Source organism: Pipistrellus hanaki (genome assembly GCF_964339955.1).
Source record: "Pipistrellus hanaki genome assembly, chromosome: 3".
NCBI classification, from domain to species: Eukaryota; Metazoa; Chordata; class Mammalia; order Chiroptera; family Vespertilionidae; genus Pipistrellus; species Pipistrellus hanaki.
This window is the reverse complement of record NC_140505.1, coordinates 145,495,559-145,511,895: the sequence shown is the minus strand read 5'-3', so window position 1 is coordinate 145,511,895 and position 16,337 is coordinate 145,495,559. Positions and strand designations below refer to the sequence as shown.

The 16,337-nt window shown below is 59.9% G+C and overlaps 1 protein-coding gene across 3 annotated transcripts in view; it reads right to left on the bottom strand.

The window, feature by feature from the left end:
* HDAC7 (histone deacetylase 7) overlaps positions 1-15,294 on the bottom strand; it is a 35,621-nt gene extending 20,327 nt beyond the window's left edge. The window contains exon 1 of one of the 3 annotated variants that reach the window (XM_084880393.1): positions 15,114-15,294. Coding sequence is in view for 2 of the 3 variants with exons in the window: in XM_084880391.1 (XP_084736517.1) it covers positions 14,679-14,700 (22 nt within the window). In the remaining variant the exon portion in view is untranslated. Of the gene's footprint in view, positions 1-14,678; positions 14,900-15,113 lie in introns of those variants that run through there. The other 2 variants (XM_084880391.1, XM_084880392.1) reach the window with 2 other exon arrangements.
* Between the last annotated feature and the right edge of the window lie 1,043 nt (positions 15,295-16,337).

Sequence of the window (16,337 nt, the reverse complement as noted above, 5' to 3'; positions counted from 1 at the left end):
TGGGGCTGGAGGTGGGACAGCAGGGCTGGTGAGACCTGCTGAAGATGCCAAGAGGGGCGTGGAGGAGGAGGAGGAGGAGGAGGAGGAGGAGACTTGGAAAAGGGACTCAGAGGCTTCCCAGCGGGAGAGGGACTAGGTCAGGGCCTAGAGGTCAAGTCAGGCCTGGTGGGCGCTGTAAAGTGATGGCTCTGGAATGCGCACGCAGCCCAGGGACCCCATAGTAGGGACCCCTCTCCTCCTCCTGCTCCAGCCTGCGCCCTTCAGCCAGTCCTCCCCCCCTCCCCCAGAAAGAACTGCTCAGCCTTTTTCTTGAATAAGTTGTAACAGAAGTGCTTCCACCTGCCCCAGCCTCCTAAGCACAGCTCAGACCCATCCCATTCATAACCCACGAAATGCACGCAGGGCCAGAGCTGGTGAGCAGCAGAGAGGCCCAGAGGAGCAGAGACTGCGGGGGGGGGGGGGGGGGGGACAAAGTGAGTCCAGAGGCCGCCCGCCCAAAGGGGACACTTTCCCTCCTGCTGTCCCAGCTCAGGGTTGAGGAGACAGGAGGCCAGGAGACTGGAAAGCTGGGAGGGGGGCGTCTGGTGGACACACGGGAGCCCTCTTTGGCACAAGGGTTATTTTCTGGAGGACAATTTTCTGCGAGAGCCGCTCTTTGGGCTGTGTCGAAGGGGCAGCCACAGTTCCTCTTCCAAAGCTGAAAAGGAGAACTCCCTGCAGCAGGCGCTGGGGGAGGGGGCGACTCCAGGCACAGAGAGACTCCCACCAGCTGGCTTCCGTCACCGGGGCCCGAGCTTTGAATGGCAATGTCTGGGAGGGAAACACCACTGTCCCTCCTCAAATTCTGCCCATCTTCCGAAGTCCAGTCCAAGCCCGTGTCCTCCTGAAGCTCACCCTGACCTCTCCTGGCTCCCCAGAGCAGCCATTCTGTGCCCACCACCCGGACACCCCACCCATTATGGTCTCTGGGTGTCGTCTGTACGCCATGCCCATCTGCACCTATCACTTTGCTGGGCACACGGCGGACACTGGTGAATGGAACAAAGTGGCCCTCTCCTGGCCCCTTGCCTGGGACAGGGCACAAGGCCTGTGAGCCCCAAGGAACAGTGGTGTGGGGGCAGCCCCTCCACCTGAGGACATGGAAACCCCTACCCCAGGACCTCCTCTTTCTTTTGCAGGACCTGGTCCCCCAAGACAGGTTTCTGAACCAGAATCCGGGGCACACGCTCAGAGGCCACGCCAGGCCCGGAGTCCCTGCCTCTGGGGCATTCTCTCCTACCTCCGGGGGTCCTGCCCGAGGCCTGCTCGGCAGCCTACACGCGCTGGAACGGAACCCGGTTCTCTGCGCTCCACTCCCCTGGGAACTACGGATTCTGGACACCCTGCCCCTTCTGGATGGGAGAGAAATTAATGGCCCTGAACTCTGCAGTGTTGGCTGCCTGGCCCCAAAGGGACGGACTGTGATGCTGATTGATGGTCTACATTCGGTTCAGAAAAAGCGTGTGCGTGTGTGCGTGTGTTGCCAACAGGGGCTGTTTCCAAAAGCAATTCCTGGAAAAAAAAAAAGTTCTGCTTCTCCCCTAACTCCCTGGCTCGGTGCTGACAGCCTCTGTGCGTTCCGAAGAGCCCAGAACAATAGAGAAAAGATCCCGGGAGCCGCTCTCCTGTGTCCCAGAGGGAGGAAAGGTATTGAAAGGGACACGGTCAGTGGTTGAACTGAAACCCGAAAGTGAACATCCTGCACCCCAGGCTTGGGGATCACGCAGGGGACCCCTCCTCTCCTAGGCCCCCCTCAGAGCACTGTTGCCACTAAAGTGGGGTCTCTCACTGTAATAAGATCAGGGGTGAGCGGACCCGAGGGACCGAGAATGCTTCACAGGGCTGGATCCTTCTCCACACATCTCCTGGCCGGGGTGGGGACCTCTCCTGGCTGCCCCCCCCCCCATTTCTACCGTCTTGGGAAGCAGCTGTCGTCAGGCTGAAAAGGCAGTTTACTCAGCACCAAGGCCCTGGGCCTACCGAGTCACCCCCCCAGACCGGAACGCCAGCTCTCACCCAGAACCAGAGAGCCCCAGAAACCCTGCTCCAGCGGCCCACCCCGGCCTCAGCTACCTCCAGAGCAGACACAAAGGCCACTCTTCTGTCCCTGGGCGCCTGCCCGCGCTGCCCTGCCCCCCTACCTTGTTGCCCTGGGCCCTCACCTGCCCCGCAGAAACCTGAGCCTGCCCGATCGCCTGCTCCCCAGCTGTGGCAGGCCCCTGTCAGGCACAGGGCTTCCCGAGGAGCCCTGCCACCCACAAGCCTCCTCCCAGCACCTCCAAAGTCTTTCTTAAGCGGTTGCACATGCCCTGTCTCCTGACCAGCTAAGGAGGCCAGGCCCCAGCAGCCAGCGGAGAGCGGGCGGCGGCAGCAGCAGCAGGCCAAGTGCCAGGTCCGGGCTGACCCCGGCCCGCCCCACGCCGCAGCCCTGACACAGGCAGGACCACGGGGGACTCCGTGTCTGGCCGGCAGAGAAGAGGAAGGCTGCGGGGTGACATGGCTGCAGGAAGATCCGCACATAAACAGACACAAGAAAGAACAGCATGGTGGCCAGAGCTCTCTGACACAGCGAGGGCTGAGCACGGAGCAGCTCTTCTCGAAGGCACTCAGGGCACAGAGTGTGAGAACGTTAGGAACTGGGGGCTTTGGAGGCCATTCAGGCTAACACAGAGGAGGGAGGGCAGAGGGACAGGGGCGAGGTCCCGGCCACCCGGCAGGTCAGTGGCACGGCCAGGCCAGATCAGACCAGCGCAGGGAAAACCCAAAATGTCAATCTCAGACACAGGTACTGAGGGCCTCCATGGGAGGGCACTCATCTGGGGGTTGAAGAGATGGAAACAGGAGTGAAATCTGGTTCTCACTTTCAAGGAGTTTAAAATAAAGCACACTTTTTTTAAAATTAAAAAAAAAAATGCTACTTACAGATACTAACACATTTTCAAGGAGCCTCAAGAAGTGTAAAACAACATTTCTCACCCACCCAACTCCCTTGAACCTCCGTAGAATGGACCCTGTTTGACAGTTTCTTGAGTCTCCCTTCCAGAAATTCTCTTACTAATTTTCTTGGCACGAAGCCGCCGATTGCTCAGATTTACCCAGAACCCAGGGAGTGGGAGCTGCCTGGAAACTCCTGCCACGTGAAGTCGTGGAAGTGAGGGTCCTCAGCGTGGAGGACATCGGCTTTGCAGTCAGATGGACCTGGCCTCACCCTCTGACTCCCTCAGGGACCGGCAGGAAGCGCCAGGGACACAGTGTAACCTGGTCAAGCCTCAGCTGCCCCTGCAGCGAGCAAGCGGATAAGCATATCTGCGTGGGAGCAGTCATCCTAGATCAGCCACGCTGTGTGCGAAGCCCCTCGCATGTGGCTGGTGCTGCCTTCATGGCTGTGCTCAGTGATACTTGCTCCTGAACTCGCCTTCAGCCTCTCTGGCACAAGCATTTTCACCCTCCTCTCCTCTACCACCGTCCCTTTTCTCCCGGACGCAGTCCCCAGCCCCTCCCAACCAGGTTCATCGCTTTCCCTGCCATCTGAACTTCTGTAAACTAACCCTTGACGGTATGCCAGGAGCTGCTCTAAGCGCCTTGCATGTGCTAATGCCTCTAACCCTCGCGACAAACCAACAAGACGGTTGCTGTTTTTATTGCCATTTCATAGATCAGCAGGCTGAGGCCCAGCAGCGTGGTCTGAAGTCACGTAACTTGGAAGTGGCTGTGCCGGGACTTGAGCCAGGCAACTGGGCTCCAGAACCCAAGTTCTCAACCAAATACACCCCACTGCTCCCCAACACTTGTTTCTCCCCACAGGCCAGCAAGGGGAGAGCAAAGGCAGGGCCTCACTGGGCACAGGGAAAGTCGCAGAGCCCCCCCCCGCCCCCCCCCGAGATCCCTACCAGCCGTGAACCCCACCCCTGCCACAGGCTGGAGGGGAGAAGCTGCCTGTTCCATCTCTGGGCCCCGTGAAGACAGTCCCGAAGAATCACTTCTGGAAAGCAGCCAACTGTTGTCCTCCCAGATCCCACGCAGTGACTTCAAACTGCGTGTGGGCACATGGGGCTGGAATTGGAGGAGCATCGGCTTCCCCTCCCCTGCTCTCGAGTGCTCTGCCATATCCCTTCCCTAGAGGCTCCGAGGTCCCTCCCGGTTCTTCACTGGCACCCCAAAGCAAGGTCCACCGTGCAGGCAGAGGGGCCAGCTGCCCGCGGGGGCGGAGGCTGGGCTCCCAGGTGACCTGCCTGGGACGCGGGGCTGCCACCACAAAGGCCTCCTGTCCGTCTAAGCAGGCGAGGGGCCTGGAGCTCTGAGGCTCAGCAGCTGTGCACCAGCAGGAGGCTGGAGGTGGGAGCCGCAGAGCTGGCCCTCCAGCCTTCGCAGCAAGCCTGCCCCCTTCCCCGCGCTGGGGCGGGTGGCAGCTATTTTTAGCTCTTGACACCTGGGTATTTTGCAGCCGCAGGATGTCCGGTTTGGAGTCTCTTTCTGGGAATCCCGCAAGCGGCTGTTGTAAACAGCCCCACGCAGCGGTGGCCAAGCCGGGAGCCTCGCCCCCCTCTTTCTGCTGTTTGAGATGAATCAAACAGGAAGCAGACGTAACCATGGCAGCGGCAGCTTGAGCTCTCCAGGGGTGGGAAAAACGCCCTCCCTGGCTCCTCACCCAGCCCCAGGTCCTCTTCCACTCCATGCCTCTCATAGATGGGGACCCCGGGACCCTAAGGCACGGAGAACTGGGCCTTCTGAGGGTGGGCAGCCATCGGTTCTCGGGACTAGCGCTCTCTGGAGAGCCTCACACTCCCTCAGCAAAGGGAAACGGGGTTTTCTCCAAGCCCTGCCGGCCTCCGGAGCCTCTGGGACCCACCACTCGGTCCTCCCAGCCTGCTCTTTGTGGAGGTGTGAGGGCAAGAGCAGAGCTACTTGCTCAGGGCCGCAGCATCCACTTCCTGTCACCCACAGCCTTCCTGCAGCAGGGGCGGCCTGCCCGGCCACGTAGGGAATTCCTGAGCAGGCAGGCTCCCCTCGTCCCAGCCCCTTGGTCCAGACTGCCCCACTGAGAAAGGCCCGGAAGCACTCAAAAATAAGTTCCCACCTACTCTTACTCCTTGCTCCAGTAGCTCCAATCCCCAAGATAGGAAGTTCACTCTGAAGTCTAACCACCATCATTCCTGTCTTAAGCAAAACATCCCCAACAGTCAAGATGGGAGCCCCACTGTAACAAGAGGAGCAGAGGTGAGGTTCTGTCAGTTTCTGTTTTTGTCTACCCCCCACTCCCACCTCCTGGTGCTCCATACACCAGCTCCTCTCTCCTAGCAGACAGTCCTAGACAATCTTTCTCAAGGGCCAGCGCTTGCCCCAACAGGGGCGCTTCTCTCTCCCTCCCTCTCTCTCTTTTGCCACACGCCTGGGACTGCTTCTCAGGGCCTCTCCGTCCCCCCTCAGAGGTCTCATAGTCATTCATTTCCATCCCTGTTGTTCCCTCAGCTCTGGGCCCTCCATGGCCAGACCCTGCCTCCCTGTGTGTGTCCCCCACTCCTGCCTGGCCACCCATCTGCCTCTCCCTGCTGCACGTGAGCCAGGAGATGGGCCTTCCTTCCTCAGCTCCTCTCACCTATGCCAACCAAGAGACTGCCAGGGAAAAGTTTAAGTTATGTTAATAATTATCGTATTATAATTAACATTAGTGATGATCAGCAACCAGGTATTAAATGCTCACTGTGTGCTGGTTACTGTACTGGGCATCTCTCTTTTACTGTCTTGTTTGGTCCTCAAAACCGTATTAAGGTAGATATTATGATCACCCTCATTTTACAAAGAAGCACACTGAGGCTCGGGGAACTTAGGGAAATCGCCGAGGTCACGCAGATGGGCCAGAAGGGCTTCTGGGACTCCAGAACCCAAGCTCATACTCACCACACTGGTGTGCACAGCCCATTCCCCCCACCTCCACGGAGGGGCCGCAGGGCACAGTGGGGCCCGGCCGCTGAGGGCCTGGGGGTGATTCCCGGTGCCAACATGTCCCCACAGTGTGCTGGTCCTCCATCCGGAAAACATCCACCACAACAAAAATGAAAACAGAGAATCATCTCTGCATGTGTCCCTCACATGTTTTTGGTCTCCAGGAGGCACTCCCCAACTCCATCTTCACTCCCTTTTTCATCCTACATTTTCCCTGCCTTTTCAGTGTCCATGTTACCACTTTGTTTCCTGTGCACTGCCTCCAGCAGGGTGTCAGTAACCAGGCAAACCCCCCTGGGCCACAGGGGAGGATTGCAAGCTGTGTGGAAGCACTCCGGAACCTGCGGGGCCTATAGAAATGCAGGTTGCATAACCACAGCAAGCCACCCTTCATAGTGAGCAAACTCCCTTGGGAAAAGATGCTGTCCCCGGCACACTCTCTCGTTCTCTCTGAGGCCACACACACTGCACCCGGGGGCTGGGAGAAGGGATGGAGCACCCACTGGTGTAGAAGGGAGCACCCACCTTCATGGCAAGCTCCTGGGGACTAAGAACATAGCCAAAGGGCTACTGACACCCTTGCACCTGGGTTAGGGGAAGGCAGAGGCCACAGTGGGGATCTGGTTTGCTCCACGGCCTGGGAGCATCATGGGTATGAATCTGTGAATGGCAACAAGCTATTGATGAATGCTGGCATTAACAGGGAAGCCACATTAATATTAATGACAGTCAGTACTCTGGAGATTGCCATCCCTCTCGGGCCTTGGTCGCTCCCTCATTTTGCCTGTTGTTTCTGGAAGACGGCCAGTATGCAGGGCAGATTCTCCAGGTGACACGACTCCCCTTTGTGGCCACGGCTGCCTTTAAGGCGTGGTGAGCCGGATTTTTCCAGATCACAAATCCAGCCAGGGTGCTTACACAGCCTTCAGGGAATGCAATAGCCAGACGCCTGGTCCTGGGTACTGATTTGGACAAACCAGATGTGAACAATATCTGGCCAACTGGGAATTTGATGAAATGAAAAGTGACCTTAGTGGAGGGTGGAGAGCGCTGCCCGGGGGCACAGCACACACAATGTAATCTCAATTAGGTGAAAGGGAGATGCATAAAGGCCTGCCAAGAAAGGGGAAGGTGTGCAGGGAGGTATCGTGGCAGCGATCTGCAACAGCTGGAATTGCTCGCGTTTTTTATTTTTTTTTTTAGTTTTTAATTTTTGTTTGTCTGTGTCGTCTGATTACCTGCAATGCACATAAACTACTTCTATAATAATAAAAACAGAATACACACACACACACACACACACACACACACACAGATTGCAGAGTCAAGACCCAACCTCTGGTTTCCAGAGACCCACACCACTGGGCTTTCCCTGACTCCATTTGAATTCTTGCACCTCCAAGTCTTTTGAGGTTCTGAGTGATCTACCACCCAGCGCCCCCTGCCTCTCCTGAATCACACAGAGGGCCCAGCACAGGGCCGGGCACACTGTCAGGGGTTACTCAATGAATGCCTGCAGGCTGAATAATGGTCCTTTGCTGAGAGAAGGGCCTTCTGCCTCTTCCAGGGCGCTGTGCTGGGAATACTCACTGCTGACATCACTGACCTTCCCAGCCCTCCTCTGCCTCATGTTCCTCTTAAGAGCCGCCAGGGAGGGGCGAACCGAAAGGTCACCCCAGCAGATGCTGGAGAGGTGCTCCACATGGGGGCCATCGGGCTGCTCCAGTCCCAGGCCCCCTCCAACGCCAGCTGGATTTGAGACCCTCGGGTCCCCGGTGTCCTGCCTCCCTGGGGAAGGCTGGGGGCAGTGACGTGAGAGAGGAGCCCACCCTGTGAGTGCTGGCTCCAGACGCCTGCTGCTCCAGGCCCTGATGGGTGGAGGAATCTGGAACAGAGAATTTGGCCTGATTTTTCCCTGTGAACTGGGGCTGGGCCCAGTTTCTGTTCTTAGTGTCTTCGGCATTCCCTAACCGTGACCTTCAAAAATATGAAAACAACACTCATAATAATGACGACTATTCTGCGTACACTGACTTCATACCGGGCACCGTGTGAGCGTGACTTACTTTAATCTTTATAGCATCTGCAGGAGGCTGGGACTATTATTATTTCCCTGTGACAGAGGGAGGAACTTGGGGCACGGAGAACCACGTACCCAAGGTTCACTTAGCTGTGAGCCCTTTCGCAGGAGAAAGGACTCGAGGGGCCTCCAGGCCTCCCCTGTGTCCTCACAGGAAGGCCCTCCCGCCAAGCTCTGCAATGGGCACAGCAGACCCGAGGTGACAGTGAGCTTCTGCCAGATGCTGTAGAATCCACCCAGTGCTTACGTAGGCATGCGAGAAAATCCCCACTTGAAGGACTAGGAAACCAAGGCTTAGGGCCCTGGGCAACCTTGCCCAAGGTCTCTCAGCCATTCGGCTGGGTTTCAAACCCAGGGCTTAGGCCTCAGAATGGCACACGACTTCCCCTCTATGCCACAGCCCCCCTGGCCCGGTTATCAGGACAGCCCCGAAGGCCAGGAAGGGAGCTGCACGTCCTCCCGAACCCGGGATGGAGCCTGCGCTCGACCCCAGCGCCAGGGTCGCGGTGCCAGCACCTCCTCGGCAGGCAGCTCCCCGGTGACTCATGCCTGGGACCCGGGGGAAACAGCCCTGCGCTGTGGGCAAACACTGCCTGCCACCGCCCCGCCTCCAGCTCCCCGCCTCCACATTTGCTAACTGAAACCCGGCTGCTGCTATTTTTAACCCTCCAGCTCCCCCTCGCCTGGGGCTCCCCGCCTTCACCCCACCCCCACCCCCCTGACCCAACTGGGTGCCACCAGCCTGTCATTCTGAGAGCAGTTCCACAACCTGAACGCCCCAGAGGGCGCAGCGGATGCCCAAGGAGGTTTGTGGGGCAAGCAAAACAAGCCGGTTTCAGCCCGGTCCCCAAATTCCCCCACCCCGGGCTCTTTCCGACCCTGTGGCTCCCAGCCTGCCCTGCTCCTCCCTGCCATCCTGGGAGCTGGGGGAGGGAGGGAGGGGGTGACTGCAGAGCCAGAGTGGGGCTCCTTGACATGGGCTCTGCAGGGAGCCGAGCGGGGACTCCAGAAAGGGAAGCGGGTACCCCTCCTTCTCTCCAAGGCTCAAGCTGGGCCCTGAAGGCCCAAGAGTCTCAGAGCACCAGGGTTTCCAATCCCTGCAGGCAACTGAAGGAAAAAAGGAAGTGGCTGGAGACTGGGCGGGGATGGTGCTGTAGCCCAGGGCCCTCCTCTTTAGAAGTCCCTCCCCACCTTGCTGTGGAGGTTGTGGAGTGGCCACGGTGGAGCCTGGCACAGGAGTCCAGGGGGGTTCTGCACTGAGCAGCCTAAAGGAGGCCCCGGGTGAAATGCCAGCCGAGGCGGGCCCCTTCTCTTAGAGGAAGGCTCCCGAGAGCGGGCCGCAGCTTTCTGCAGCCTGCCGCTCCGGGTGCCCTACTAGAAGAGGCTGAGGTGAAAGGGCCTGAAGGCTGCTGGCCGATGGGAAAGTTAACCTGCCCGAGGGGGGCACTGCCTGCAGGCGATGACATTTCAGCCAGTTTGGGGAGCAGATTCCAAGGGCCCAAGAGAGGCTCTGCAGGCCCTGCCAAAGGTCTCTTCCGAGCCCTCTCTTGGCCCTGTCCTCTACCTGCTTTGGGGTTCTGTCCTATTTTCCAGGGTCTAGGTCCTTGCTCGGCCTGGACCCCCTCCCTCCCTCCTCGGTGATTTTGGAGCCAGGTAAATAAATTCCAGTGGCCACAGCGGCAGCCAGGCTAGACCTGGAGGGGAGGGACTTGGCACAGGAGTTCCAGGGTGGGGAGATGGGGAGGAAGGAAATGAGGTGGGAGGAAGGTGAGGTAGGAGGGTCAGGAATGGGGCGGCGCTTGAGAGCTCCTGGAGAGAGGCCGCCACTACCTTCCCAGCATCCAACATGCCCACGGGGCCTGGACTCGCCTGCGAAGGAGCGGCCGCTCTCCCAAGCCACGGAGTGGCCTCAAATGTGGACCCCGTCCAGCTCTCCATCCTGCTCTTCTCCGTGGCCAACCTCTGGGGGCTGTCTGAGGAACAGAGACCCTGCTGTATCCCATGCCAGGCCAAGAGGCTGGCAATCCGGATGCCCCACCTGGACCCAGGCAGTTTCCACGCATGCTCAGAAGGCTCTGAGGGCTCACTTCCAGTCTGGGGAGGTGAGAGAAGGCGTCGATGTCACCTTCTCAGGCAGCCTCCCCTGGCCACCCTTTCTAAGGAAGTCCCACCTTGTTATTCTCTAGTACGGCACCCGGTTCATTTCCTTCTTAGAGCTTATCACAGTGTGTAACTAGATACATACACTCATTTCTCTACTTGCTTACTGGTTCTGTCTGTCTCCTCCACTAGAGTGGAAGTTCCCTGAGGTCAGATGCTCTGCTTCTGTGCTCACTGCCTCTCTGTGCCTGGCACGTGGCAAGGCTCAGTAAGCATCCGGTGAATGGATGAACAGCTGAGGGACTGGCTCAGTAAATAGGGCCTCCTGGTTGCCAACGTTACCTTTAGAATTGCTGCTCAAGAGTCTCAGGATTTCCCCGGGGAGATGGATGCAGGACGTAACCAGAGAGCAAGATCAGGAAGCCTGGGACCCCGAGGGGAAGGTCAAGGCCCAGTTAAGGTGTGCATCAGCCTCACCGAGTCCCCTCCATCACACTGAGTGTGGGCAGGGGCACACCTGCATATGCAGAGCATGCACAGCGAAGCCAGCACCAGTCTTCACAGGCTTTGAGTTCTTTCCTCTCAATAGCCCTGTGTCCCCGGACAAACTGCACACACTTTCTAAAAGTCTCAGTTTCTTCAAAAGAAAAAGTGTAAGAGGTTGGCCCCCGTGGGTGGTCCTCATGTCCTCAAACGCGGCTCTGCACCAGAATTGCTAAAATCCAGATTCCCAGGCCCTTCCCTGCAGATTCTGAATCTGTCCGGATGGGGCCTGAGGATCTTTCTCTTTAATACACTCCCAGGTGACGCCCAAATAAAAGGTCCAGAAACTGAGACTTGAGGACCACGAGTGAGATGGTGCTTTCCAGCCAACATCTGGACTTCTGTTAAAAAGCCATTTCTGCACAGGTACACAGCCCCCCCCAAAAAAAACATGACCATATTCCCCACACAGAGCCATACACTGCAAAGGTACACACTACACCGATGACACACACCTGTATTGCACGTGTACACACTCCCAAAAGGCCCAACACAAAGCCACTACGTGGATCACAAACTGTCACAGAACCACACCTGCAAACACAGCCTGGGGCACACACACAGGCCCCCACCACACACCCAGTGTGCACACACACACCCATCACACGCTGACCCACACTAAAGAGTCGCGATCCTGAATTTATTTTGCCTCCGGGAACCCGTCCTGATGAAAACACCCCTCCCGCCTCTGCCCCCTCCGCCCTTCTCCCTCGCCCCAGGCAGCACGCTGTCCACCTCCTGCTTCGAGAGGGGGGCGCTGAAGGAGGGCAGTGGAGAGACGGGATGAGTGCGGGCACAGAGCCCGCCCCAAAGTCCAGCAGCCCGTCTCTTCGCCTTTCCCTCACCCCAAAGAGATGTAAAAGGGCCTCTTCCCAGTCATCCCTCAGTGCTCTGCCCACTTGCCTAGATTCCCAGGCCCTGGTCCTAGCAGCCATAGGGTTAAGGAGGCGGCCAGATTTAGGGACTCCTCCTAATACTCAGGCCTCTAAGGAAAGGGCTGTCTGGGGGCACTTTCCTGCAGCCCAAAGGCCTGGGTCCCCCAGGGAAGGTTACCACAGAAACAGGGGGAAATATCGCAGGGAAACACAATACCCGGCAGAGTCACCTGGTGACCAGGCTTCCTGCTGTGTTGCCCACCACCCCCCTCATCTCAGCAGACTCACCGCCTCCTTCTCCAGCCTCAGCCTGGGCCTCCTCACCAGTGCACTCCATCCCGCCTTCCCTGGGTTGGGGGGGGGGGGGGGGAGGAAGGGGGGACAGCCTTTGCAACAAGTCTGCCCCGTCTATGGTTCCAAACAACAACATCAGGGATGGCCCGGAGCTGAGCCCCCCACTCCTGATCCTACCAACGCCCCCACCACAGGAAATCAAAGCTTCCTGCCCCAGAGGAAGTACCCCATCTAGTGAACAAATCCAACACACACACAAACGCAGTCCCGGAGCCTCCGGGAGGACACATGCCCTCCCCCCAGCTCCCAGGCCCATGATGGGCCCCAGTCTCAGTCTGGGCTGAAGGCAGACCAGGGCCAAGCTCTGAGGAGCAGGCATGGACAGGACCTGAGCCAGGCCAGGGAGAAGGCCAGGAGAGTGGGCACCGGCAGGGTTAGGTCTGCTTCCAGCTCCACTCAGCCCACCATTCCCTATGTGTGTGTGACCCTGGGCCTTGCATGAGCTCATCTTCTCTCAGGCCCCCGCCAATGTCTAAATTACCAGCTCGCAATGAAAAAGAGGCGGGAGTTACATAGGCTTTTTCGTCCCGGGTCCTTGGGCAAGTGTGTCCACAGCCAAGAGAGGGTCCCCACTGCCCCATCACACATGAGCTCACTCCCATGATCAGGACTAAGGAAAAGTTCCAACTCTCATTCCCAGAAGCCACCCAGGATGAAAGCTGGTGTCTGTTATCCCTGAAGGTAGTGGTGGTGGTGGCGGGGGGGGGGGGGGGGGGGGGGAGAGACACGCATAATAGCCCTCACACTGAACATTGATCCCTCTCTTTATAGTTACCCTCTCCTCCTCTGTGCTCTGGGAAGTCCAGTGTCCCCGTCAATAAAACGGGGAGAAAATTTTCACCTGAAATTTTCTCCCCGTTTTATTGACGGGGACACTGAACTTCAATATCAGAGCAGAGTGACCGTTTTAGATTCTTCGGAGGGTCCGTGCAAGACCTGCATGCCACTTCCCAGCCTCACCGTGCCAGCCTAAGGCCTGGTGGCCAAAGAGACACCCACCCCCGGGCTCACGCTAACAAACACAGAGGCCTCGGGAGAACACTTCCCCGGACCGTTCCCCAGACGTGACACCAGCGGCGGCTCTGAGCGTGGCCCTGCCAGGTCCCGGGAGCGTCAGGGGACTAAAGGCAAGGGAGGCGTCCCAGCGGTCCAGGACCTGGCTCCAGTCTTGGTTCGCTGTGCATGACACAGCGCGTCTGCTTTGTGCCTTAGTTTCCCTCAGAAGTGACTGCAGGAAAAGAGGAAAATGACTCATTAACTGAGGTGGGTAGAAGAAACAGAGAGCAGAGAAGAAGGAGGAGATGCTAAGCCATGAGGAGCTATGAGATGGCTCGCCGATGCTGAAAAGGGAGCTTGGGATGTCTCAGAGGGCTGGCGTGGAGAGAGAAAGTGTGCGTGGCAACCTGAGCCGCTTCATGGAAGGGTTCCCGTTGGGGAGAAATGGGCTGCCAAGGTGCCCCGTTAGGGGGTGGGAAACTGAGTCACAGTCTCCCTTCTTTCAGCCCAGTGCCTGGGAAGGAGTCGTAAAGAAGACTCCTGAGTCCAGTGCAAATCCCGAAGGGAGCAGGCTGAACAGTCCAGAGCTTGAGTCTTCAGCCGGGCCACTAAAATCCAATGCCCCATTCTCTCACCCTAGAATTTGGCAGGTCAAGCTGGGCCTCAAGCAGATGTTGAACTGGTGTGTGGAGAGGGATGGGCAGCAGCAATACAGCCAGTGTCCAGATGCAGGGGGAGGCCTCTGGGTATGCAGGACAGCCAACAGGGACTAGGGAATGGCCTAGACTTGGTGGGAGGAGCAGCAGTGGCTGGAGAGAGGTCAGATCCGAATGTGCAGATCCGAATGGGCAGCCAGAGGGAAGGAAAAAGGGGTTGGGGGGAGAGCTCGGTGGCCTGCAGGCCCCAGAGAGTTCTCTCTCAGCGCACAGGTCTAGAAACTCCCCCGCCATCCCCGTGTCAGAGCCCAGCCCCGCTCCCAGGTCTGCAGCCTGCTCTCACACTGCCCTGCACCAGCAGACCCCAGGCCTGGGGGTGCACACATCCTGTCCCCAACTCTCAGGACACCACCGCCTGCGGTTCTCCCTCTGTCAGCCCCTCGGCAGGCAGCGCACTGGGGCACAGGTGTCTCTTCGCCCTAATGGGTGAGCAGGGTGCGGGGCGGAGCTCGGAGAAACTTCCCAGTCCCGGACCCTCCATCCAGGGGATCCCCCTGCCCCAGCCTAGGGGTCGGAGGATCCGCGAGATGGGATGATGTCCAGCACCACCGGCCCGGCCACAACTCAGTGGGTCCTGCCCTTTGCCCTCGCGCTTCCAAACCTTCCGCCCCGGAGCACCGCCCCCTCCCGGGGCCGCGGGAGCCGTCCGTCCCTCCTTCCCCGGCGCCCCGGTCCCCCGGCCCGTCCTCCCCAGGAATGGGGGTGAAGGGACCCCGGTCTGAGCATCGGCGGGCGGCCCGGGGCCTCCCGTTCCCTCCCTCGGGCCTGTCGCTGCCCCGGGGCGGGCGGATGTGGGCGCCCAGCGGGAGGCCCGAGCCCTCCGGCCCCGGAACCAGCCCGGGCCGGGAGCCGGCCCGAGCCCCGTGGAGCCGGGCGGGGCGGGCGCGGCCGGGGGGGCGCACGCGGGGCCGGGCCGCGGGGCGTCCGGAGCCCGAACGGAGCCTGAGCCCGGGAGTCCGAGTCCCGGCGGCCGGGGCTGGGGAGCCGCGCGGGGCGGGGCGGGCGGGGCCGGGGCGGCTGCCCGGTACTCACCCGCGCGGGGACGACTGTGCATCCAGCGGCCGCGGCCCTCAGCGCGGGGGGCGCATGGCGGGGCTGGGGGCCGGGGCGCCGGCCTCACCTCCCCCCCGGCCGCCGGAGGCTGCAGAGCGACTGAGAGACGGCGAGAGGAAGGGAGGGGGCCGGGAGGGGGAGGGCCCTGGCAGCCCGGCCGGCCGGGTAGGATGACAATGGAAGGAAATGCTTTATCTGAGGCGGAGAGCGGGCCAGGGGGAGGGGAGGGAGGGAGGGAGGGAGGGGGCCGGCGCGCGCGGCCCCGGGACACACCGCCCGGCAGACGCGCCCCGCGCGGCGGCGGCGGACACCCCGGGAGGAGGGAGGAGCGCGGGGCGCCGGGCCGGCCCCTCCGCCCGGCCCGGGCCCCGGCCCCGGCCCCGGCCCGCGCACAATTCCCGGAAACCCGGCTACCTGGGCGCCCGCAGCCCGGCGCGCTCGGCACGGACTCCCATCCATGTTTACGCAGGGCCCGGGCCGTTTCCGCAGACGCCGCTCTCCGGGGCAGGACCTCCGCGCGCGCGAGCACCGACCAGCCCAGCCCACGAGCGCGCAGTCCCACTCAGGGACACGCGTGGAGTCCCGAGTCCTCGGAGATTCCCGGGACACCCCCTGCCTCCGCCCCGCACGACTTGCCTGAGGAAAGTTCCAGGATCTGATTTGAATCACTGCCCAGCCCTCCCCCTTTCCCCCCACCCCCCACCCAGCGCCTGCCGAGGGGAACCGGAGGGTCCAGCCTGTTCCTATTAAAAGAAAAGGGGGGCGGGGGCGGTGCGGGTTTTGAAAGTTTTCTTTTTTTAAAAAAGACGTTTCTCAAGGGATTTCCTTCCCTCCTCTCCTCTTCCTCGCTTCCTCCCATTCCTCACCCCCCACCACCACCACTACCACCCTCCCCCCTTCTCTTTCCCCCTCCCGGTCCCTATGAGTCAAACTTCAGCAATGTGCCCAGTGTCTCCCAGTGCATTACAGCGGATCACAGAAATGTTCCAGTCTGTGAGTCGGAATGCAGCCGCCTCCAGCCCTCCCTCAGCTAATAAACTCAGCTCCTGCCGGCTTTTTTTTTTTCCTCCGCCGCAGCAGCCCTCCCTGACCCCCTCCACCCTTTCAGCCCAAGGAGGTCAGATTCAGGGGTCAGAGGCTGAGGACCTCACCACTCTGCTTCCCAGCCTAGTCTGTCAGCCCTGTCGCCTCTGGCAGTCTGCTGGGTTAGAGACACAGGGGCTCCTGGGAAGGGGGGAGGTCCGCCAGGCTCTGGGTTCCCCCGAGGCATCACCCCTGGAAGGCAGGGCGCAACCTCCATCTGACCCCAATCTTCCCTTATTCCTAGGAACCCCAAGAGTCTCCGGATTCTACAGAAGGAGGAATTGAGGCTGAGCCAGAGGCAGAGTCGTGTCAGACAGGGAAATAAGAGTCCACAGTGGCCTAAGAGGGCCTGACCATAGACTCCCAGTTCCCACAAGCGCAGCTCCAGCCTCACCCCTTGTTGCTAACTGGGATTTTTAGCAGCCTACTTCGTCTTCAGCCCCTGTAGGTGTCCCAGCACTCAGTCAGCAGGCAGCGAGTGCACTTGTTAACGTCTCCTCACAAAGTCCTTTCCTGGCCTCCAAGCCCCCCTGCTGCTGGCACATACTACACAAT